Source organism: Thunnus thynnus, chromosome 23, assembly GCF_963924715.1.
Source record: "Thunnus thynnus chromosome 23, fThuThy2.1, whole genome shotgun sequence".
Lineage (NCBI taxonomy): Eukaryota > Metazoa > Chordata > Actinopteri > Scombriformes > Scombridae > Thunnus > Thunnus thynnus.
In genome coordinates this window covers 9,816,531-9,843,273 of record NC_089539.1, presented here as the reverse complement: position 1 = coordinate 9,843,273, position 26,743 = coordinate 9,816,531, and the positions used below count along the sequence as shown (strand labels likewise).

Here is a 26,743-nt window from a genome sequence, read left to right as displayed (position 1 = left end):
CACGTAGCTGTTAACGAGCAGCTGCTCTCATGTCTCCCCGGGTCTTGATACTTGTTTTTGACAGAAACTCTCCCGCTCTCTGTCTGCTCAGTCTGCTCAGCCTGCTCTTGGTGCGTCCCTCTCTGGATGGCAGGCGGGTTGCTCTGGTTCTGGTTCTAAGCGGCGGTCATCCTCTGGCTCATCTCCATGTCTGTGTGCACCGCAGCCCGGCTATATACAGAGGAGAGCTGGTGATCCTGAGCAGCAGCCCGCCATCACTAACTCATAATTAAGGGGAAGATCTAATATTAAAGATCAAAGTAAGCGCTCTACAGATTGAGCCTATTTAGCGTCATCAACAAATATCTTATCTTGTAAAATGTCCAGTGTAACCGGTAACACCAGTGTTGTCACAAGTTTATTAGCTGGTGGGAACATTTCCTCACTGTGACATGCCCAGTACTCAGTAAGTATTTTTTTACACCATAAACCACTGTCTGGATATAGTTATATTCCTTAGAGGACACTTTTCATTTCTTTTGCTAAACTATTGCTTATTGTCTTGTCTGACGGCCTCTGCTCTTTGAACGTATTCTCTTGGTATTTAAAGATTGCAACCACTTTGTTTTATATTTTCAAAGGGACAACAAATTACTTTTCATTTTCCCTAACTGGCTGTGTTGAAGAAAATCACTTTTTCTCAGCATTTCTCAGCACTCTAGTTGTTGTTATTATTATTTGATTTACTTAGTGCTGCCTCTGTGTAGAGTGTGCATTTGCACGCTTCCTTTTCTGGTGATTAATTTTTTTAGAAGGCAATTTTTTCTCTGTAATAACAAAGACTAATCAGGGTTTATTATCCTACATGCTTTCAAAATTGCACTTTTTTTTCTCTCTTCAAAAAAGGAGGTTTTCACTAGAGACAGAAGCTGTGTTATTCGTTTCCTTTGACGTTAGATGTTAGCGTGGAAAAGGCCAGAGAAAATGTGTGCTTAAACTTGGAAAGCAGTGCTTTTTTATGCAAAAACTGGAAAAAAAAAAGATGTGAGAAATAGCAGCAGTTGTCGGGAACATCATTTCAATGGCACACAATTAAGTTGCCTCTTAACACATTGCTTTGTATGTAAAAGAAGCTCTTAATATTGTGTCAAGCATTTAAATAGAGATTTAACTACACTTACAAGTTCATATAATGCCAGTTAGGAACTCAAAGGCAGGGTATTGACTCTGGTATATCCAATATGCACCAGGTGTCCTTCACTTGGCCGCATGTGTGCATTTCAAAGGATAAACGGTCCAAATATATCTGTCCTGGTACTCTGAATTTCCAAGACCTCTCTCCATTAAGTGTGAGCGATAACAGGGCCCCAGCTGTGCTTTCTGCCACCACCACTGTTCCAAAGACAGAGAGAGAGAGAGGTTGAACCAATCCCCCCACCCCCCCAGCGGTCTTGACCCAGTTAAGATGGTTCTGTGACTGATAACCGATGCAGAGGCCGTCAGACAAGCTTTATTGAGACAATAAATGAGCCGGGACTCTAGTTGCACCGCAAGGAACATTAGTTATGTATTTAGAGTACTGCTTGGCTAAGCTCTGTATCCATCCTCCCCTCCTCCTCTCTTCTCTATCCTTTGCTTCTCTTCTTCTAGAAGGCCTATTCTCTGCTCCACTCCTCTCCTCTTCTCTCCGGTGATGTCTGATGTCATTTCCTCCCAACTTTACGAGGCAGCTGCATCGGGAAGCAATCTAGTTCTCACTCCTATACAATTCCTCCACCCCCGCACCCTCACTCCTTGCCAGAAAAGTGCTGAGTTACAGATCAAAATCTGACCAATCTGCCTCTACCCTTGATTCTATCTTTTTTTTTTTTCTTTTTTCTATATCAAACTGCCAAGTTTAGATTAGCACCAGAACTTTCCCACTCCCATTTTTGATGCATTTTTACCCTACATGGCCTCTGTCATTGTCTCTTTGCTGCAGATGGACCGAGGTAGAGAGGTGAAATGATAACTGGCATGATGCTGGTTTGGACTCCAGTGAAAAAAGCAGGACATATTTGCAAGTACTTTACACTTGTTTTCCACCACATTTCATGGGTAAATGTTGTGTTTTGTACTCCACTACATTAATCTGACAGTTGTCATTACTAGTTTCTTTTCAGATTAAGATTTTACATTAAAAACATATGATAAGCTTATAAAATACAACACATTATTAAAGATTATACAATATGTATAAAAAAACAGTGGCTGGTTGGGGCCCCTTATCACTGTTCAGCCAAGTTGTACGGGAGACCCCCTCTTCTTTTCTATCCTAGTGGACTGTTTAATGGTTGACATCCCTAGTATTTACATCATTATACTTTTTTTTTTTTAAGTAAAGGATCTGAACACTTCTTCCACCACTACATATTTGCTGCTTTGATCTCCCAAATTAAATTAACATCATTTCATTCACATTGTCCTCCATTACTGATACAGTTCCTTTGTGCAAGGCACTCGACTTTAAATGGCACTGCACACCATATAACGCCCCGAGGAGAGATGCATATGCAAATGAGGCAACATTGTATGTGCGCGTGTAGGAGGAATACATAACAAGACTATTCTGTCTTGTGTGAAACGGCCAATAAAATAATCTCCTTTGCAAAAAGCCCATTGATGGTAATGAACAGTGTTATGAAGACATGGAAGAATAGACTGATGATTACAAGGCTTTTGCATTATTTCAGATCTGCAGACATCATGCAATACACCAATAACTATCATAATTACACGTACTTGGCACACAATAATGTTGTCTTATAATTACATTTCACAATGAAATTAGGTTAAAAAATCTCCCTCTTGTTTTCTCTCTGTATGTGTGTGTGCTTGTGTGTCTTGCATTTGTGTGTTTGTTTACTGTATTTAGTAAGTGTGGCTGAGGGCTGTGTGGGTTTTAACTTGACATTTCCAAGGATCAGTGAGGATCAATAGCAAAGGTCAAGAAAACAATAACCTCTAGCTTGTTGCGACACTTGGTACAGGAAGTCTAACCGTGGCTGCACTGTTGATCGCCTGACACCCTTATGGTACATTCTCCATCTGCGTCGATCAAGGACTAGGCAATTTGGCGGCAACCGACAGACAGGCATTGAGGATGTTTTGATCCTGTCATCATCCTTGTAGTCACAGAAAATGGCAAAGCCTTTGCAGGGCTCAAGCAAGGTCTATTTGGTCTCAGAGAACAGAAAAAGAACAAGGGTGATTATTGCCACAAGTGTTTGTGACAGTGTTTTTTATGAGCAGAGTTGACCGTTATTTGTCATTTTACACGGAGCAGACCTAACAACAGAGTTGCCCATACTGTTGTGGGCGTGCTGCGGCCCTTAGAGTTGTCAGTTTGTAGCAAGTGTCAATGGTAAACCTCAGAGACCATTATGAGGTCCATCATGCGCACTAAGGGGGGTATTGTACACCCCAGATTGTAAACAACAAATCGATAGCTCATTTGTCATTTGGTTGGGAAGGAAACAAGTTTTTTGGGGGGAGAGATCCACTTTTCCAATCCAAATGAACCGATCAATCTCTGCTCTCTCCTGGGGCCTCCCTACTGGTGAGCAGGGTGGGGAAGGTGCGGAAAAACGCTCTGACTCCTTTTTCTCATTCATTCCCCCCCACCACCACCACCCCTGCTTCTTATCTCCTTGCTTTGCTCATCTCTTTTCCACCCTCACTAATATTCACTCTGCCTCTAAAGTATTGCATCTTTCCGTCTGTTTTCTCTCTCTTAGTTCATCTCTTTCTGCGTCTTTCTCACCCAATCTCCTGTCTTTCTACAACACCACCCACGTTGCTTTCCTGTGGTGCATTTGTAATCCAGAGAAGAGAGGAGGAGGAGGAGGAGGAGGAGAAAGAGCGGAGAGGAGAATAGGTTCTACTGTTCCGCACTGATGGTATTTTGTGTTTAAGTGGGGGGCAGAATGTTCCTGCCAGAGTGCTGCTGATGCTGAACGGGACTGGCAGGTGGATTATACCTTGTGCCGCTTTGTCCCTGGACAAATTTAAAGGCAGCCCAACAACTAGGCACCATGGGAAAATGTGGGTCCAGGGGAGGTCTGGTCTGTCTTTCTCTTTGCTCCCTCTTTCTTTTCTTCTTTTGCAACTTTTATCACAAGTTCTGTGGTGGATATCTTTTCTCTCTCTTCTTCTTTTACAGTCACCACCACCAGCAGTTAAACAACCTGTCTACTGTAGTCTCACTTCCTGTATGCTTCAACTCTCTTTCCAGGTACAAAACATTAACTTCTGCTTCATTTGTAAGAATAAATAAGAGTCCACTCTCTACTGTGTTCTGAGCGTCTGCTCGGCTTTCTACATAAGAGCTTGCAGGGGGGCGAGATCAAGTAGCAGTGTATGAACATGATAGTGACGAGCAAAGATAAGCTGAAGCACTTTCAGTGCTCTTCAGACACAAGTACTTTGCATCAAGTGTTTTACGTTACCAACATACAAAAATAATTCAGGCAATTTGAGCGTGATAAAACAATTCCTGTATCTTAGGAGTTTTTTGTGAATCTTCAGCCTGGGAATGTTTTGGGAACCTTTTGTTTGTTGTTATTGGAGTTTATCCACTTGTACACCTAAAAGAGTCAAATGTCTAAAATTTGCAATAATTTGGAATAATTTTTATCTCTGCCAGAAGAAAGCCTGGAGGGGATCGTGTGTTTGGTCATGTGTGTCCTTGTGTGTGTGCATGTGTCTATCTGTCTGCAGCTAATTTGCATACTACTGGACTCATCAGCCTAATATGTTTTGTGCACATTTATGACTGTATGCTCAAGGACCTCTCATGGTTGCGGTGATTCACAGTTTCTGAAAAATGTATTTTATAACACCATTCCTTATGAGCCTGTCGTAAAACTTAGACTTTCATTTTTTCAGCAGTCCTTGCCATTTTTCGATATGCATTACGACATAGCAAGAGGCATTTCCAGCAATCAGCTAGGCTAAAAACAAGGCTAAGGCTAAGTTAAAAACTAGTCTATTGCAGGCCACATTTCGGCCTTTGTTGTTGCTCAAAAACTGACATCTATAGAAAAGTTTGGTCTCATCTTGAACTGGAGCATCTGCTGATTAATTCCATACTTAATATGTTATGATCCACTAAAGTTAGGTATGATATGAGATGAATAAATCCCTGTTTCTGTAATCTTTGCCACTATCTTTACTGTACAGACCTTGTGGAGATCTACATTCTACTGAGTGCACTCTTCTAGTTTGATTATATAACACATTTTGAGGATTGTACTTATGTCACAAGTGGGCACATAACTACACATTACAACAATAAATGTCTACTGTAAATTATTTTAATCACAAAAAATCACATCTAGCAAAAACACTATTTGCTGTCATAACTCTAATTTGACCACTGTTTGTGGAATATGTAAAATCCCCTCAAAATTACAAATGCCTGGTTGAGAAACACAAGTAGAGTTTATTTTAGCATTGTAGATGAACCATGGTGAAGGGGAGATAATGGACCACTCACCTAAACAAGAGGCTTTTAAGTGGAAAAGCACAAAGTGGTTTGATCAAAGAAAACTGCTGAAAAAATAAGAACACAGTTGTGCAACACACTGATATGCACATTGAACCAAGACATAGGGTCATTTGGGTAGAAGGGCTGAGTGACTGACAGTAAAGATGCCATATAAATGAACCTTCCAATTAAAAATATATATAAATGTAAAATTAAGATCTTCCTGTGATTAACTGTGGTAAACTGTATATGCATATATAATCACATACAGAAAAAAAAAATATTCTCAAGAAATCCAACAAAAAAGATAACAAATAAATGAATAGAATACAATCAGGAATGAAAATTACATAATATAGAGACTCCACTGTAGAATTAACACAAAATAGGTTATATTCCTGTCTTGCTTCTTTTTTTAATGTGCTGCAAAGAGGTTGCTTTAAGTGCATGCAAATCATGAGATGAATAAAATGAGAATGCTAATGCAACTTTCCCAGCACTATATCTACAGATCTACAGTACATTAAATTCAGTTTAAAAACATACTTGACATGCACCACATACAATGACATTTTTTTGTTTTTGTCCATATTCCTGTCTAACCATAACCCTACCTACTCCACTTTCCCTCCTGCTTCTCTTCTTTATCACTGCACACACATAGACAGTAATAATGGTATCTTTCCAAAAAGTCAATTCCCAATGGGTAACAGAAGGTTTTGGAAAAAAAAGATGGTTTCAAATGCTTGATTAAATACATGACAACTCGACACCGAAGGAAAATTCATCTCACCCATACTTGTGTATGTGCTGGGTTTTACGCAAACCAACAGCTGTGAGCACTGGATATACAGTACACAAAACAATTGCTGCCCTGCTATCCTTAACTTTCTCTCTCTTGCCCTTGCTTCCTCTCATTTACTCTCTCTCTCTTAACACACACACACTGCTAACATGCAAACTCTTCCCTTTCCCTCTCTATCTTTATCCGTCGGTATAAGTCTGGCCTCTGGTGGCCTGCTCCCTGTGGGCTCTGTGTAACTCTCCATATTGACTTTGTCCTGTCTCAGGAGATGATGTCGTCTCCCACAGGAATCCCACTTTTTATGCACGTGCACATCAGCATGCACCCATGCACATATCACAAAAACAGACACACACCGTCTCTCACACATACATGCTAAAGGAAACTGTAAAAGTAACGGAAATTCCGGTAGATTCAGTGTCATGCCATCTTACACTGTGACATGTTTACAGTATTTGTATGTTCTGTCACAGTTTTCTTGGTTAAAGCTTAAGTGTGCAGTTCAGTTAACAGCCCACATTGTATAGCATACATACTTAACAAGGGTGGGAGATTTCACTTTAAATAGAGGGACAAAGGCAACAGAGGTGCATATTAGTACCTTTCAGCATTCTTTCAGTTCAAGTCCATTTTATTTATATAATGTCAAATTCTCACATAAAGCAGGGGTCTAGACCATACTCATTAATTTACAGAGACCCAAAATTCCCCCATGAACAAGCATTTGGTGACAGCAGCAACGAAAAACTCCCCTTTAACAGGAAGAAACCTCAAGCGGAACTGGAATCTAGGTGGGCGGCCATCTGCCTTGGCTGGTTGAGTTGAGAGAGAGAGAGGGAGGGGGAGAAGTTCAAGGAAGTTTGGTCTAATTTAAGTGCAACAATTATCCACCTTCATAACTATTAAGCATGTTGTATTCTATTTAATGAAAATTACATCTTGACCAATGCATGGGAATGACCTATATTATTGGCTGAGTTTAACTTTTCACAGATTTTGTAAGGATATAGGCCTACCACTCAGTACAAGGTGACCGTGATGTTGCCATCAGGGCCCCGCGGCTTTGGAACGACCTGCCTGAGGAGATAAGGCTCGCAGAATCAGTAACTTCTTTTAAATCACTTCTTAAAACTAATTTATAAAGACTTGCTTTTATGTGATGTTGTATTTTTATCATCTTTTAATCTTTTTTATCATCTCTTTATTGTTTGTCATTGTCTTCTCCTGTTGTCTTCCTCTTTGCCTTCTGTGTCATGTCTGTGCTTTTGTATTGTACTGTTTTTGCTTTGTCTGTCAAAGCACTTTGTAAACAGTTTTTAAAGGTGCTATATAAATAAAGTTATTATTATTATTATTATTATCATTATTATTATTATTATTATTATTATTATTACTATTATTATTATTATTATTATTATTATTATTATTATTATTATTATTATTATTATTATTATTATTATTACATATGTATCTTGGTTATAATATCCAAACAAACCAAACTTAAGGGATTGTTAAAAAAATGTGGTAAAAAATAAATATTGATGGTATATTATTATCTGATTTTTTAATATAAACACCCAAATATTGGCCAAGCAAATCAGTATCTGTGAGGCTCTATTAAGAATTTTTGAAAACAGTGAGTACAAACATTATTGTTCACCTAAACGATTTTAAATGTCTATGTCAGCAAACTTCTGAGTGCCCTTGAGCCAGATTTAATGAGTGATTTGAGCCATATTTCAGATGCATTTGTTGTCTGAAAAGGTGTCTGTCATTTATCTAACAGGTGCATTTGGGAACAGTTTGTCTGTAATCTAAAATGCATTTTGAGTGCCATCACTTAGGAGCGCCTCTCTCCTTTCTGCAAATGTATTCAAGTAGGATAGTGCAAAATGTAATAAATAATAATATAAAAACAATAAAAGTAGTTAACAAAAAATAAGATAATAGTTATTATGGAGAAAAAGAACATACTAATGAACACAAATGGATTATTTTATATAAAAAACTAAAGGGATGGATATTGTGTGTAAATGCACACATACCTGCGTGTGCGAGCTTTTCTGATTTTATTTCACCTGACCTTCCCTTCCTATCCTTCACACCAACTCCAACATAGACACCTTGCTCATAAATAGCATACATTTTGCCGTCATGTAAATTAGCTCGTTAATATTAATGAGTGTAATTAGTGGCAATGATGAGGGGGCGGGGCCACTGGCTCTTTCATTAGCTCCATCCTGCACAGCTGGACTCAATACAACCTGTTTACTGATATGCCTGTGTGTGATTCTTCTATCCTCGTAAGAACCTTATTTTAAGTTTCAGATTTTCAAACTGAATATATTTTTTTCCAAGTCAGGTTATTTTGGCTTCTCACACCATCAAAGGACTATTTCCAGGTGGTAGACGTTACTGATGTTGAATTTACTACGACTACAAAAGCGGGTTATGATAGATTTAACAATAAGCAGCAATTTTCAGCAGTTTAATCAGCACTTGTGTTTTCGAGTGAGTATAAACAGGGTAGTTACATCATAAGCTATAAAGTAACCATTAAATAACAATGTTTCAAAAGAGGCTGAATGATCTGGTGATTAATTTCAGGTGATTCCATCCAAGAAATCGACAAAATATTTAAATGTTTCACGGAGAAAAATCACAAACTGCTTCAGCAAAAAAGAAAAGCAGACAAATGTTAAATCGAACTGATATGTGATAATATAATCTTTTAATTTCACACTAGGGGTTAAGTCTTGAGTTTAGATTTAAGGTTAGAATTATGGGATTAGGCCGATATGACGCCATTGACCAGTGACCAAATGAAACGGTCCTTTACCTTGACTTAAAGTATGGATTCTTCTGCATTTCAACATTGTTGGAAACATTTGGGATAATGTAAGTACACAACTCACCAAAATATATCACATAGGTCTAGTCGTTTTTAGACATTGTAATGCAGAATAGTTACATATTATACCTTTCAGGCAAGGAGATGATATAAGGACATGTGTGTGTACATGCTTTAGCATTCTCTATGAGTCATGTTACTTATTGCTGTAGAGTAGGATGCTATTTTGGTCAGCTAAGAGGAGATTTGTGCGTGTAAGCATTGATCAATTTCTAATTGCACTGGCCTCAGTGAATACACTGTCTGTTGTATCTTGGAGCTGTTGAGGTTGAAAACTGCTTTTTACAGAGTGAAGAACTATTGAGATGGCGTTCCTTTTAAGAGCATATCGAAATGCTTGAGCTGGTAGTCTTTCACTAGAAAATAACATACAAAAAGCAGAGGACGCTTTTCAATGACTGGGAAGTTAATTGTCACCTTGGCTTGTTTGCTGAGTAAGAACAAAACACTTTTGGCCTTGTTCACAATGCGACTGGGATGTGACTCTAAATAGTGGTTGACATCAGTAAATCACTACCCCATTTTTAATTACTGGTATAATTATAAAATAGACCATTGCCAAGAAAACTGGCAGTGTCCTTGTGTTTTAACACAGTTTAAAAATATATTTATTGGTACCAGCTAAAATTTCAAGGGAAATCTATTCAATTCATGGCAAGTCCCTGATTGGATGGCTAGAATTAAAAACCAGCAGGACTCTGTGTCCTAAGGCCTTGTTAATTTGTTAATTTAGGAGAACTGCTCCTCTGCAGATTGTTTTATACCACAAAATGGAAAAGGTGTGGTTTACTTTGAGCACAAAGAAAGCCTTTCAAAACTGTCAGAGTGACTCTAGTGAAAGGCATGTAAATACAACAGTTTTTCAAAATGTCAAAATGTTTGTCTTCTTGAGGAAAGCAAAAGAGAAAAAGGTAAGAAAAGCCTTGCCATGCTAGGAGTACTGGCACATGGAAACATTAAATTTATGACAACCCTTCTCCAAACCATTGTCTCAAATGTATCGGAATTTCATAGTCAATGAAATACTCCAAATGCTAGAAAAGTACATTAATTTACCATAAAAGTATGTAATTCCTCTCAGCAACCGAACACTCCACAATCGATGGCAGTGGCTTCAGTGGACAACTTGATAATTTAACTGTTATTGCAACAGTGGTCTCTTTTAAAACCAGAGAATATAAAATCAGTATTTGGCAAAAACCCACTTTGGTACACAACACATTTCAAAAGCCCTGGCCTTTAAAGTGCTATATCCACGGTAAGTGTTCTTCCCCTTGGGACCAAACCTCTGGCCTCAGTTTAGACTCCGAGAGATTTGCGGGGAGCAAGGTTTGCTTGCCTGCGGGTGTGCATGCAACACACAATCACCTGATGTGAGGCTTTACCTCCTCGTCCTCCATCTATCAATCGGGATGTGCCCTCTGCACTCTCAAATCAGTCTAGCCTGGTCCCTTTACACCACAGTTTATCCATTTTTCAGGGAGGAAAAAGGTAGTAGTTGAATGTTTTCATGTGTGCAGAGAAGAAATATTTCACAAACATTTCTCTCACGATATATAACCTTTGATGTGAAATACTTTGAAGTCATCACAGTTTAATTGTACATGCCAACCAGTGGTGAAGTAGTGGTCATATTCATCATAGTCACGTATTTGTTTTTCGGTGAAGATCTTGAACACTTAGCCGATATGTACATGTTGGGGTTGAGTGTGGTCTTGGAAGTGGTCAAGCACAGAAGAAAAGCATTTTCCCACCGCTGCAGAAACCTGGGTTTGATGGAATATGGTGGTTTAAAAAAGTAATCTGCACACATGTCCATAGTAACCCATGTCTGTCCCTTGTGGTAACTACAGATATTCCATCTCAGACCCAGTTTTGACCATGACCTCAGCTGAACCATTAGGCTGCATTTGTAAGTGGTCACAAAATGGGGTTATGTGTGGCCTGAGCATTATTCGGCACTTGGACCACTTATAGCCTGCGTTGGCCCACTCATCAGCCTTGTGGCAATGCAATGACGCACATACATATCCTCCTATGTGCCCATTCATCCTCTATACCTTCTTATGATTCATCCATTCAGAAAGAAGCACATCACACTCTCCAATTCTGTCTTCTTCTCAGTAGTCTATCTTCAGTGGGACAAGTGTCCACTCTGTCCTTAACCTCAAATTTATTTGCATATATTGGCTTAGCTCTATATTTGCATGTTCAAAGTGGTGTCAAGAGATTTTTAATCCACACTAACATCAGGATGGAAAATGATGGAATTAATGGAATTAATCAAACACATGCAGATGGACATGGGGAATCATGTGGATTACTGTGCGGATTAGGCTGCTAGCGCCAAAAGGGACTATCAAGATGGCCAGCACATGCCAGCATGAAAACGTCATGTAAATACTGCCCTACTAGTGTTGCATGGTTTACTGATACTAGAAAGGTACCCTGCCGTTAAAAATGGTACTATACCCCATATTATTAGTAATGGTGCTTTAAGAATGACAGTGTTATAATAAGAGCCATATTTCCTATTACCATATACTTATTTCTCTGCTTCCACTCCCTGAAGGCATAGTGGGCATGCCAAACAAATGCCCAAAAAAATTTTAATCAAACAGTCTGTGTAGTTACTGTGTTTTGGCTTTTTACACTGCTGGACTGACAACTGAAATAATATTGAACGGCAGCAACTACAAGGCAACTACAGCTCTGCTACTGCTTGTATTTGTCTTAGTACATGGTACAGCTTTGTTTTACAGTGTGGCTTGACCTAATGCAAAATACTTTAATCTGGGTTATAAATAAATTCAGTCCACAGGCAGTAAAATTTCACTGTTACAAAAGTTAGGTTTACACCTTACTTGCACCCCCGCAAATACTACTACTACAACCTCAAAGATACACAAAATGTGAGTCAAAACACAACATACTATACAGTAGACTGTCAGATTAATATTGCAGCTCTTTTGTTGATTCCATTATTTTTAAAAGCACCAAATTACTCACACTGTGTACTTCTCCTGTACGGATACCACTACAGCAGAGGAGCATTGATGATTTGACAGGTTTATTTGTGTGAATGTGTTCTTTAGCTACAAGTGGACAATAAGTAAACATAAAGGCATGTACACACAATACAAATATGAGAGGAAACACATACTTAAAGCATCACACATAGGCATATCCCTTACATAGTGAGTTGGCAAGGTCTACTGCATTTTCCCACAGTGACATTTTGACACCTACATACAGTACTGCTTTCCCCTCACCTCTCTGAGCGGATTATTAATACAGAAGGACACTTTGTAGCTAACTTAATCAGATGAAGTGAGATGGAGAATGAAAGGCAACGAAAAAGAGAGAGAGAGAGAACGGGAGAGTGTCTGTGTGTGACGACGAAAAAGCGACAAAGAGAGCGAGTGAGTGAACACCACATTAGTCTGCATATGATTTATTCCCCCCTCTAGGTGAAGGATACACCATTTGTATTCATTTGCCTTTATTTTTATCCTAGATTCATCTTGCCTTCACATGCCTGTCACCACCATACTAATATTATTTTGGCCATGTGATGTCCCATAACTGGCTCTTATAAAAATTGCCCCCGCGTGACAGGAGAGGATGATGCACAGGGGGGAGGGGTTCTATTGTACTTCATTCACCTGATTTTATTTATTTATTTTTTTTTACAAGGAGATTAAAAGGTTCCCCTGGACAGGATGGTGTGAAGGGTGGGGATAATGATGTCTGTCCTCCTACTGAGGGGACACACTAACACCCATGCATGTGCACACACACATATTTTTATGTGCATGCGCACTTAACAGGCCTGGCTTTTTTTTTTTTTTAGTTTTTTTTTTTATTACTGGCAAGGTGAACCAGTGGTGCTCCAACCCAAGGACAAAGACAACTGTGACCACAATCCTCCTCGCGGGGCTTTGCAGAACAATTAGATGAGAGCGGAGGGTGACTGCAGTTGTGTGTCAGGACAGTACACACACATACACACGCAGCACAGATAAGGACACAGGGCATGCATAAAGCCCAGTCTACACAGAAGTAGACGCACATAATGCACAAACACATATTAAAGAAATAATTCAGCATTTTGAGAAATACGTTCATTTTTTTTCAAACTGTAAAAACCTGTAAAAAAAACCCTGAGGGTTATGTGCCTGACTATTTTTATGGCGCTAGGCAACCAGCGGATACTCCAGGAAGTTACTGGTCCTGGCCAAGAAATAGTTCTGTACACAACCACTTGTAAAACTGTTAATTTTTACACTACGTTTTTCATATGGATTACACAAACCATATATAACGTGTTAATTTGTTAGCTGTAGAGGTGCAGGCGGATTTTGTTACCTTTGGATAGAGCCAGGCTAGCTGTTTCCCCTTGTTTCCAGTCTTTATGCTAAGCTAAGCTAACCTAAGCTACATACTTACCATACAAGCATGAGACTTATATTGAACAACATCAACATGACCAATATGCACACAACCGCCCCTTCTTCTAGTTTCACTCCCTTTTTCATCTTCCACACCGAGTCCTCGCATTCAGCTGGCGCATCCATCCAGCCGAGTGCACCCAGCTGCACAGCAATTACAGGTGGGGTTTGGAACGGTACACAACAACCAGACGCATACATTATTAAATGAACCCATGTTCAGATGAAATTGCTAAGCCAGCCAATAAAGGTAAATTACCAAAGACAAAACGCGGTGGCAAGAAAGAGAGAGAGGGCCTGCCCGAAATTGCATTGCATTAATGAACAACATTTCTGAAAATGGAGAGGCAACACGGAGTTGCACCTATCAGCGCAAGACAGAGCTAGGGGGGAAAGAAAGAGAGAGGGAAGAGAGAGAGAGAGAGATGGAACACAACATTGACTACCTAATTATGCATTTTATCATTTCAGTCACAATAGAGTGCCTCCCTTCTTTAGCTGCCCAGTGTACTCGTGCAGCTGTTCCTCCGCTGCTTTAATGAGGAAGATAAAGAATAATCACAACCGTGTTATATTTACATCCACCAGCCACCAAATTACTTCCTGCTTCAGCATCACTCATATACATATACACACACACACACACACCACCTCCCAATCATGTGAAGGGCATATAATGATAGTCCCCTCATTTTTTTTGAGCAACTACATAGTATAATGTGTAAAAACAAGTTTCAGCATGTTTTTGTCCATCATTAGAGCGTAGTGTACTGAAAATTATCCAACATGAGCTTAATAGCATGATACGAGGCAATGGGCAATTGCTCTCATTGTGTTGTTACTTGTGTTTTGACACTGTTGAAAATAAAGACGAGTGCAGATTGCCTCCCCTTTTCCCCTCGCCTATTGACTTTGTCCTCACGTCCCCAGCAGTCAAAGCCAGCACAGATCTTTGACTCCCGGCAGAGCTGTGATATTATGTTGCCGGTCCATCACATTGTGTCCCATTCATCCATCCATCCATCCAAAAAAACTGGGGCCCCAACCATTTGATTCCTTTTGGCTCCTAAAAAAAGTAAAGAATAGTAACTGTAATCACAAGGAAGAGATGAAAGGAAGATAAGTGGGTGCAGGAGAGTCAGTGGAGGAGATGTACATTGCAGGGCTCTGACACCCATCATATGGAATCAGCACCTCGTGAGTAATGGGGGTTAAAAAGAGAAAGCGCTTCCTCTCTCAGTGCCAGATGGGCTCGTGTGTGTTGGATGTGAGCTGTGAGTGAGTGAGAGAGTGAATGAGTGAATGAACACTTGCAGCCCTTCTTGGCAGCCCCTCCGTCAAATGGCAGAAATCAAATGGCAAGGGGTCTCAAAAGATAATTGGCCCACCTCGTCTGAGCTTCCATCAAGAACTGGCAATAAAAGCTGCTTTTCGATCCAACGCCAACATGTTTCACCAGGGTTGTCACAGGCCCGACATTTAGACAAATACAGGGAATTACTGAAGAACAAGCTGTCTTTTTACATATTGCATCTCGATATTTGCCAGAAGGGGAAAAAATTTACATCTGTGTATGGTGCTTAAAGATTGGAGCATTTTCAGGAGTCCATGATAATGTCTGAAATGCTTATAGATGGTAAACTGATTTCATGTTTTCCTGAGGTGATTTCAAGGAAATAATGGGAAAACTGCAGCATAAACACTGAATTAAACACAAAAAAACTAAAGAATATATTGCATAACATATGGCAACATTTTTGTGTAGCCTATGTATGTTTTTCTTCTACATTTTTTGGAATTGTACACCATAAATCGGCTTTAAATCTATTGATAAACGCTTTTGCATCCAACATGAAGAGCAAAAGATGCACAACTTCAAAGAAAGTCTGGTAACACTTATTTCACAGATCCCTTAATTTTATACTTTACAGTTTTTAAGAAACAACCTAATATGCTAATATGTAGTTTGACACACAAAACTACACACTGAAAACTAAGTATTTTCTGTCAGTTAAAGAATTAAGTCTAATTTATTAAGGATTTTTACAAATTAAGAACTACGTATGAACCCAAATATTATGAACTAAAACAACTTTTCTGTTTATTCTTACAATTTGTACCAAATTGCGCCACCCTCTCTGTAAAATATCCCATAAAATTAACAGTTAAATACCTGCAAATTACTTTCTTCTTTGTAGGAAATCTGTATCAAATTAAAGTACCTGTGAAATAAAGCATCACTGAAATTTCTTCAGAACTGTAGATAATAATAATATCTGCTGAGTTGGATTAACAACAGTATTCATTTGGGCCATATATTCATCCTTACTTGAGATTTTTGGAACCAGATTTGTTGGCTTAATAAAGATGGCACCAGCAGTGGTCATCATCAGGTTTGATGGGTTTTGTTTGTTTGTTTGTTTTTACATTTTCACATTTTTATTTCATATTCTCAGACTTTCATGTAATATTCTCAGTTTTTCAGTGAGTATTGCAGTATTATCACTCCATATGCTGTGTTTTTCAGCCAGACAGAGGTTGATAGTGACATTAACAGGGATTTAAATTTGAAGTTAATGAATAGAGGGTAGCTGAGAATCTGAGCTAACACAAGCCTACAACCTTGTCCTTGTTACAGTCATTTCATAATAATTTAGACAGGCATATCTGTTTCATTTCAACAGTATTCACTGCTGCATGTTAAGTGATTGATTTCTTACATTACACTCTAATAATCAATTATGTTTAGGGCTGAAAGTAGTGATTAATTTAATTATCGGTTAAACTGCAGACCATTTTTTGATAACTGATAAATTGTTTGGTCTGCCAAATGTCAGAAAATACTGAAAAATGCCGGTCACTATGTTCTAGAGCACAAGGAGCAGTATTTAATTTACTTTTTTCTGACCTAAAACTAGAAGATGTTCAGGTTACTGTGATGTATGATGAGGAAAAGCAGCAAATTATCACATTTAACAAGCTGTAACCATCAAATATTTGTCTTTTAAAAAACTGACTTAAATAATGAATCAAATTACTAACTAATCAACTTTGGTACTCTCTGCTGTCAACTGATATATAACACAATACTGATTTCAACCTTTGCCCAATTCATGAAAGCTTTTATACAGTGCACAAAGCCTTCTTTAATATTGTAAAGTATGCTCAACACTTTTAAATGTTATTTTACAGTAAATACTTTATTGTACCTATATATTTTTACTACTGTTTTAACGTTGAGGTTTATTTTTAAGGGTTTAATCATTAATCCTTGACTGCAAAAAAAACAAAAAACGTTTGACTTTATGTCCAGGAGCAGCCAGAACAAGCTATACGAGAGAAAGGAAGAACTGGGCTGTTAGCATGAGCAACAACCACTATCATGATTTAAACAAACAAAAACTTAACCAATAGAACAGCCAGGGAAACACTACTGGTCACATTTCAACAACTTATCACCTAGAATATCAACTAAATTTAAACAAAAAGGATCATACAGACATTTGAACTATTATGCAATCACTATGCCTGGGCAGTAGTTAAGACTACAGACCCACTTGACGCTGTCCTCCTGCTATAAATTGTGGCTTTGGCCCTGAGGGGTCCATAGAAGCAGTAATTATTAATTAATTGTTCATAGCCCGTAGCCTCGCGAACAGACATAGCCCCTTGGACATGCGTTCACGGCAGGGGAACTTTTCTCTTCCAATTAGACCAGTGAGGTGGAGAGGGTGAGAGCACGGACCATCAACCACAGCAGCGCTGGTGAGCAGACTTGTGGGAAACAGGGAGGACAGGCGGCGGGCGTTTAGGAGGCGCACTGCGGAGTGCAGAGCCAGAAGGCTGCGCAGGCCCCCTCGCCGCCCTCGGCTGCTGACAGGATTTCACCACCAACCGGAAAGGTGTCAGAAATGAAGATATAAAGAGAGGGAGAGACTCAGAGAAAAGCTTCCATTTTTATTTAGTCACATGCGCTGATTTATTTCATCTGTTTGCTTTTATACGTAGGTGCAAATACTGTATGTAATCTCTCAATTTTTATGTACACTCACATTTGTGGATGAGCCTGTTTTTTATGCCTGTGCGTGCACACTCAGAGAATGTAAAAGACGAGGTGCGAGTGAGTAACAGTTGAGCAGAGACATATTAGCTCTTGAAGATTTATAAGGCCGAAATGTTAGGATGACTCTGATGGGCTTAGCAAGTGATTGGTGTGTTGGCCTTGCAAAGAATCCTGCTCTATAAAGAGCTCCGTAATACTTCAACACAAGAGCCTGATGGCTCATTTGAAACCCAGACGCAGCACATGAAGTCAATCTACCGAGCCAACATCCCTCTTCATGAACACTCAGTGTAGAGTTGATCTTCAGCTGAATGATTTGGCATTAAATCAGCACAGAATTTAGCAAGAATTATACATAGATGACTTTTTTTTCTCTCCCCTCTAGAACAAAATTACAGGTGACTCACAGTTGCTTAGGTAACACCAACACTCTGCGTCAGAATAAAAAGGAGACAGTGAAAAGAGCAGGAAAAAGACTCAAAGTGACTGAAAGATTCAGGTGAATGCAGGTAGCATTTTAAAAGTGAGTGCTTTCCATTATTATATCCATATATGCTTATCAAGCACTTTTCAAGAGAATTTTAGTGGCCTCTTTCTCATTCAACCCGGATTAATTATAATAAAACACAGAGAGCAAGATTCACAACAATAGAGCATCAATAACCCCTGACGTTATCAACAACTCAGAACCTTGGAACACCTGGGTCCACTTCATCACCTTGTGCCTCTAGATTTATGAAGGCAGAGTGCAATGAGTTCTGGGCAGAAGGGATATGTGGATAATGCAGCTTCATTAAGAGAGAGCATAACGACTTGCCTGAATGCATTATGGCATCTGTATGAGCTATATCATCTGGCATATTAAATATTTACAGTCAATGTATGCATATGGGATTACTCCTGCACACATACATCCAGCGGACTACTTATTCATCTTTGACTGCATTAACATCTGTCATTTTGAGAAAAAGAAACGGCACCAATCTGTATTTGTGAAATGATAGCGGGCAGCAAAGGACAACACCACTGTAAGTTTGTGCAGCCAAAGTGGCAACAACTCTAAGGATTACATAACCTCAAAAGAAAAGTCTCTCAAAATATATTCAGTGTATAATTATATTTTGTGAGTGCAAGTAATTATCTAATGAGGAATACAAGAAGTGGTCCATTTTTAAAGAACTGTGAAAAATGGATTTGCCTTATTGAGGAAATTCAGCAGGGAGGAGGCTACAGAGAAACATAATGCAAGGTTAATGGATAGAAAACTTACTGTAACTCTGCCACGGAATGAAAGCCGGAGCATGACACTTTGCATTATTTTTATGCTAATATTCGCCACTCATCAGCTTTTCTCCCTACGGGGAAAACACAAGCATTCTTTGTACTATATTTCTGCTTGTCATACTGCAAAACACAGACCGGCTCAGTGTTTCTGTGCACGTCTGCGTAAACCCACAAAGAAACTGTTTTGATAGCAGTCACTCTGGAGGGAGAGCTCCGCATTAATATTTGCAAAATTGAGAGTGCCCAAAAAAGGAAAAAAAAAAAGAGAGAGATAGAGAGAAAAGAATAAAAAAAAATAACATACATACACTCGTTTGGGACTTTGGTTCCTTCTCTTATTCCCTCTCATAGCCTGTAACTGCGATGTCTCGACAGTTGCCTCAATAATGTTTGGGGGGTGTATAGGGAAGTAGACAAACAACAGCGGAAAAAGTTGCTTTTTCTAACTCTTTTTCAACACTTTTAGGTCTTAGTGTCTGAGATTTCCTTTAAAATAAATGCCAAATTGTATGCTTATGGCCAATGATATAAAAGTTGAAAATTCCACCATTATTTTTTCCTACAAATATGATTAAACACTCCTTCTGCTTACTATGCCCATCACTAGACATGGAAAAGAACCTGCTCTTACTCTTAGTGTGTGACTATTATGACATTTAAATACATTTTTGGTTTTAAACAATGCGATATAACCTGAGTTCTTATAGTTCTTAAGTTCTTAAATTTAGCAGTAAAAATTAAGTCTTTAAATATCACTGCCTGGAGGCACAGCTGGTCCTTTCTTCATCCCCCTCAAACACTTTATTCTTTTTACCTAATTCACAAAGAGAATATAAAATAGACTTCTTCCTTCCAGAAGTTCTCTTTTTATTTTATATCCTTTCATTTTATTAAACTATACAATCACATGTCCCATCATCAGTGCACAGTACTGAGCTGTTGCAGCAGATGTAAGTAATGTTTTGCCTACAGTATAGAATCAGTCAGTCGCAGCCATCTGAAACGGTGTTGTTTTGTTATTTTGCCCACAATATCATCTATCGTCGTGTCTTTTTTGTTTTGTTTCCTGCTTCCATTCCAAATAACTGCAGTTACTTCAATAGAAGTTATTTGGTCAATGGATTTCCTAGAATCACAGGCAACAGGACGCTGATGGATGATTCACCATGGATTCACACCTCAAATAATACAACACAGACATTGGCTCATTTTACAACAAATTGATGCCAAATTGAGAAAAAAAAATCCTCTATTTGGACACGATTGCACTTGCGCTCACAAAATGATTTCTGCTATGGGGAAAAACAAAAGCAAAGATTTAGCAAATCAAAACTGTCATGTACAGGACACTAACATTACAAGGCAATGGATCATGTATTTAAACAAAGGAAAATGCAATCAAACTGCAACTGAAAATTATATAATTCTTCCGGGTTGGACTTTTTAGTAATACTAACTTATAAATGGGAGATTTCTGAAATGAAACAACAGAACTAGTGCGAATAAGAAAAGACGGAATGCAAAAAAGACACACTGGGAGAGTCGTGTGTCCTGGGTGTGATTGGTATATAAAAAGCGCCATGTGATTTGTGTCTCGCTCCAAACCAGCACACCCAAGGAGAAGCAACCCACCTCAGGCTGCGGTCCCCATCTGCCTGCCCTCTCCTCCTCCACTCCCTTTGACAAGGCCACAGCCTATGGTCATCAGTCTTCAGTCTGCGCTATACATGTGTGTATGTGAAACAGAAACTGAGAAAAAAGGCCAAAAGAAAGAGAAAATAGAGGAGGAGCAACATTACAGATTCACCACTGGACCATCTTTTCCAGTCCTGGTCCCTCTGGACAGCGCTGCGGTAGCAGCTAGCTTGCTAACTGGCTGCCGGAGCTGACATGACATGTTTCCCCCACAGACTGCGGCCCCCTCCTTTCCTCCCTGGATCAAATCAAACCAGTGGGCTGATGCAGTATGATTGGAGCTCTGGTACTGTCTAATAGCCCAGAGACTGAGCCTGACGCATACTGTTGTCTCTATCACTGCCTGATTCACTGAAACAATTCCTCATATGTAAGCTACCCAGGGATGTGCATCTCGCAGGAAGAGGATAATTTTTATAGCTTGCAATGCAGCTTTACGGATATGACAATGCAAATTATGTGTTAGTCTATCATTCTTTTTTCACACATAAATGAGCACGCAGACATTGGTTTCTCACTGTAATTCACAGTATTATCCACAGGCCTCTCAGAACCGGTCATCTATGAAGCTTTCATCAATGTCAGCATCAAAGCAAAAAAGAGACCAATCACAAACACATTCACCTCAGACAGGGACTCCCCTCTGAGCTATCACTGCCACCGCCATAACCACAGTGACCCTCAACAAGAGCATGTGAGTCTCTGGAGTTGCCCCCTTCTGCAGTTCTGTCATTCTTCCCCCGCAACCAGCATGAGGAGGTAACTCGCTGTTTCTCTCTAATAGTCTCTCTCGCGGTCTCTCACCCTCCTAATAAGAATCAATATCAGCTCTCTTAAAAGTCATCAAGCACAAAGGTAAAAAGGCTCAAGAGCATGAAATTGCAGATGGGGAGAGGGTGTACTTATGCAACGCTGGGCTGTGATACAGGCCTCAAATGGCTGGAGCCATCAAAGGCATACAGTAAAGAGAGAGAGAATAAAGAGTGAAAGTGTGTGTGAGAGAGAAAAGGAAAAAAAAGCAAAGAGGAATAAATAAGAAAGGGTCAGAGAGAGACACCATTTTGTGCTGCAGAGATGCAATGCTTAAAGGTTTTGTCTTCTTTTTTCCGAGCTAGTCTCCTTATGGACCCGTGCATCAAACAGCGTGGCTACGGAAGGCTTATCATGTCGACGGCTTATCTCCCATTTTCACCTCCTCAAAGCAATAAACACACATGGAGCAACTGGGAAACGGGGAATGCACAACAACAAAGAATGACTTCAGGATCAACACCACAATACAGCTAGTCTCTCTGTTTTCATTACCACACACTGTCATGGAAGCCATGTGAGACTGTTGATGGAGCTATGGATTATCCTGCATGCATGGGATGACCAATGTGAACAGCATCTGAAGCATGAAGGACACAGATCGTGTCAGCCAAAGCAAAGGCATATTACAACAGAGAGCAGACCTCAAGGACTCAAGTAGATTAAAACTGATTGAAATCCCATTTGTGGCGTTTGGGGTCTTTTATGTCAGCTCGCTTTCTCACTCTCTCTCTATTTCAATGTCCCCAAAGTGAGCAGGGCCTGAGTCTGACTAAACAAATAAGATTGCATTTGTGGAGACAAGCATCTCAGATTTGCATGGCAATAATATTAAGCTCTGGGATTTTGTAATATGAACAGCAATAAAGGTGTATGTGTGTATGTGGGAGTATTTGGATAGGAAGAAATGTGACAATATGGCAGGAAATGGTAAGTTACAACCTTACAGACAAATATATTCACACACTCTGCATACATTCATGTACATTATGTGCATAATTTAGATTTCAAAACCAAACTTAAACTAAACTTTGAATACCATCTTATGCAATAGCGATGTACACAGTGTACACAGTTCTAAATTTTGTTAAATATATACAGTCAGGAGCATTATGCAGTCATTTTTTTTTTTTTTTTTTTTTTTTTTTTTTGATGGGGCACAGTTTCAGAATGCTTCCAAGTTGTTACCAGTAATGTTTTTGCGTCCCTATCAGTAACTATACAGAACTATAATTGAATTACACTTATTAACACTACATTGCATTTAACAGCAATATTAAACAAGAAAATGTTCGCTCAGGGCTAATGTTAGCTGGTTAGCTCCATTATTTAATGTTAAGTAAAGAAAGCTCACACACGTAGCAACTATTTTTTCTGACACTATTTTGCTCTTGACTCTTTGTAAAAAAAAAAAAAAAAAAGGCCTTATGTCCCCTGACTTGTAGAATACATTTCAGTGCTGCAAATTTAACAAACAAACAATAATTAGGCTGCTAATAGGACAACAAGCTAACACTAATGTTAATTACTTGTGGGTTAAAGTTAAAACCACTGAGGCTAAGGTTACTTTAAATAGGGAAATTCTGAAACTCTGAGTAACTCTGTATTCCAGTCATACTGTTTTCATTGTGTGAGCTGAGACTGGTTATTGTTTTGTCACGTTTAACGTTTCTACACTTCCACGTACATTTAGTCATGCAGCTAGCTGCTACTAAGTAATGTTTTCTAGCTGGAAGGAACCAAGTAGCCTACACAGAGAGGAGGGATTAATGCTAATTAAAAACACATATCGTGAAAATAGAATTTAACAATCTCTAAAGCCATCTGTGGCATGGGCATGATGTCTCTGTATACAGTATATTTATTCATTTCCATATTCACTTGTGTCCCAACCTGGACAAGAGGTCAGTTCATTGCAAGGATAGCATACAGTAAATAGTTTGTCTTATATGTACATTTATAATATAGGTGATGCAGAGACTTAGATCTGCCTGTGTGTGTTTGGACTATGGAAGTAAAAACGGTTCTGCCCAATACTCATACTTCACAAGGAAATATTTATTTTGAATGAGCTGTGTATTTGAGATTAATTTCAAATTAGAAAATAAAAAATGTAAAAAAGAAAAAAATGAACAGAGTAGATTTTAAATGACTTTTGCTCATCTAAAAAAATCTCAATGGCTTGTAGAGCCAAAATACATCTCTGACTGTCGTTTAGCGAGCCCTCTTCAGCCTCTCAGGTCCTCTAATAGCAGTCTGCTTACTGCTCCCAGAGTCCAAATTAACATGGAGAAACAAAAATGGGTCTTCCAGGTGATACAAGACTTGCTCTGACTTGGACTAGCTTTAAATCCAGGTTAAAAGCTTTAATGTTAGTCATCATCTTTGACTAAACCTTATGCACTCATTATTATCCACCTTTCACTTGCATCTTTATATTTTGTATTATTCCTCAGTTTTTATCTGTTCATTTCTTTTAAAATGGTTTCTAACATTTTGATTTGCATTTTCATGCTTTATGCCTTGTATGAAGTGCACTTTGAATTTCTTCTGTGTATGAAGTGTTATCTGTAAAAACCTTTTGTTATTCTGCAGTGTATCAATTTTTATTCTATAGTGTTTCAATATTACCCATGATTTATGATTTTATTTTTCTTCAAGGTCTAGTAGTTGGTTGTACAGTGAACCACTTCAACTGCCGTCCAGCTGCTAAGGTCTCTAAAAAGCCTGCTGATAAGCCTAAGCTCTCTTCAGAAAAAGAGAGTATCAAGCCTACGCAAAATGCCACAGTGCCTCGTGAAACCCACATTGTGACAAATACCTCCAGATATTATCAGGATTTATGCAACATCCTTACAATGTATTCACTGGCAAAAGAGGCATGCGTAGGGAGAGCAAAGTGACTCCGCAGTGCAGGTGCACATGTGGTCATGTCTACCAGATCAGATTTTCTTTATAAGACTAAGGCAAAGCACAAAAATCTCAGTATGAAGCCGTTTTGGACAAATTCTTGGCCAGCGGAAGAAAATGAATTTGGAGAAAGGTCAACTCTTCAATGTCAACATTCATCTCTGTCTGCCACACAAACTAGTATAACCTCCTGTCCACACAGTGCAAAGCCATCATCCCCTATGATCAGTGCACTGAGGACTAGTCCTCCAATCAGAGATGTGACTGTGAAGACTCCTCAAGCTGCACAGTTGAATCACAGGCAAAACAAGACAACAAAAGGTACAGCTCACTGCAGGTCTTTCCCAACAACAGCGGTTTATTCTACCGTCACCTGTTCATATAAGCTCCCCTCTCTCCCCAGGCGAGAAGCCACATCATGTGAGAGAGACTCAGAGACAGGCACCCTAAGAGGCACTGGGATGACAATGAAGATGTCATTAAGAGATGTAAGAAAACCTGAAGTCACACCATCATTCAACCCCATCAAAAGACTGCCAGAGCCTCAGATTTCTTGAATCAAATTTCTTCAAGCTGTCACAGTGACTAGAGAAATATCAGTGCTCAAGTGGAAATAAAGGGCAAACTTCTTCAACGTTAGATATATGTGAGGAAGCCATGGACACAACTAATGGACCTCTTCCTCTTCACTGTGCACTAATTACACCACTATTTTCACTCTTTTTACTATTGTCGCTGTCCTGTGAAAAACATGCATCTCCAGTTTGTTGATTTTTAATGTTTCAATAAAAATAAGAATTATGTGTTCACTTATGGGTTTCTTTTTATACAGGAAAAGTGATCTTTGTACACCTGTAGTTAGATAGGTGCATAGGAGAGTAAGTGTTGAATTCAAGTAAAAAAAAAAAAAAAAAATCTGCTCCTGCACACTGTAAAAAATTATGTTAAATTCACTGAATAGCTAAGTTTCAGTAATTACTCTGCTTGACCAAAAATTCAATACATTTTTTTAGATTTATTATGATTAACTACTGACAGTGTGCAGAAGCTGATTTTTGCTTTTTAGATTTTACAAAGACTAAAATAAATGCAATTAAAGATTTGTGTAATTGCTCTAATATTGTCTCTATACTCTGAAAATGTGAGTCAGAAATAATAATAATAATTATAACAAAATAATAATATCAACAAAGCTTATAGTACGAAACACAACTGCACTATTCCACAAATATTGTCACTATTCCATGAAATATAAGCCCATCTGGTGGTGGGGGATTTAGAAACCCCCTAACAGCCACTTTTTAAAATGATTCAACTGTAAATTGGTTCAGTACAGGCTTTTCTAACATCACAAAGATAGCCCTGTGATCCACTTTGCTCCACACTGTAGGTTTATCCACCTTAAGCTCCTACTTAAAACAGCCAAACCTTAACTGCCCTGACTGATGATATGATTCAACGCTTGGATATGCCTGAATGTTACAAGAGCACATTTAGTTTTCTTTATGTGCTTCAAGACCAACAGGATTCAGTGTAAATCTCAGACATGCCTCAGGAAAAACACACACATGTCTGAGTAATTTTCACTGAAGTGGGGCCTTAAAGAAAGCAAGCTAAGCCGGGATCGCCCTGCCCCTGCTCTTACCGTCCACACAGGCGGGTCTGGCTCTTGTAGTTCCAGCGATCTGGCCCTTCTTACAGGCGCAGCGGGCCGTCTGCCTGGCGATGGTCCGCCGTGGTTGGCTGCTGTCCCTGTCCAGCGTCACAATCTCACATGTCCCCGCTGCCAGCTGGCCTGAAAATGACATTGCACCACAGGATGCGAGGTCAGAGAGATGAAATCATAAACAGGGCAAAATAAAAATGTTCAGTGTTGTAACTCTTGTCATTTTTCATAATCCTTTGTAGCTGAATTGGCAGGGCATGGCACTAACATTAGCACGTTCGAGGGATTGAGTCTCACTGGAATGACTGACACAAGTGCATGTATTTGTGTATTGCATATATCTACAGTAAGACTTTGTAGACATAAACATACATGGCAAGGACATTCATTCTAATTTTGAATCTATAAAACAAAAATCCAGACACAGCTTATCTGTTTACAGCAAGACAATGTTGTTTTTGCTGAACAGCAGCCATTGTTGGCACAGATGACAATTACCCTTTACTTTCAAAGATTCTCTTGAGTCAGTTGCCTGTTTTACTTTTGTGATAAAACCATTGAAATGTTTATCTGTGACAGGTTAAAGTCAAGTTTAACAGTATTGTCACAAAGATTGCAAACTGACTTAATAATGTCAGTTAC

General features: G+C 39.0%; 1 protein-coding gene across 1 annotated transcript in view; it reads right to left on the bottom strand.

The window, feature by feature from the left end:
- Positions 1-26,743, bottom strand: part of LOC137175871 (chemokine-like protein TAFA-5) — a 99,168-nt gene that overhangs the window by 33,162 nt on the left and 39,263 nt on the right. Inside the window, exon 2 of the mRNA XM_067581785.1 lies at positions 26,081-26,230. Within this exon, the coding sequence (XP_067437886.1) occupies positions 26,081-26,230 (150 nt within the window). The remainder of the gene's footprint in view (positions 1-26,080; positions 26,231-26,743) is intronic.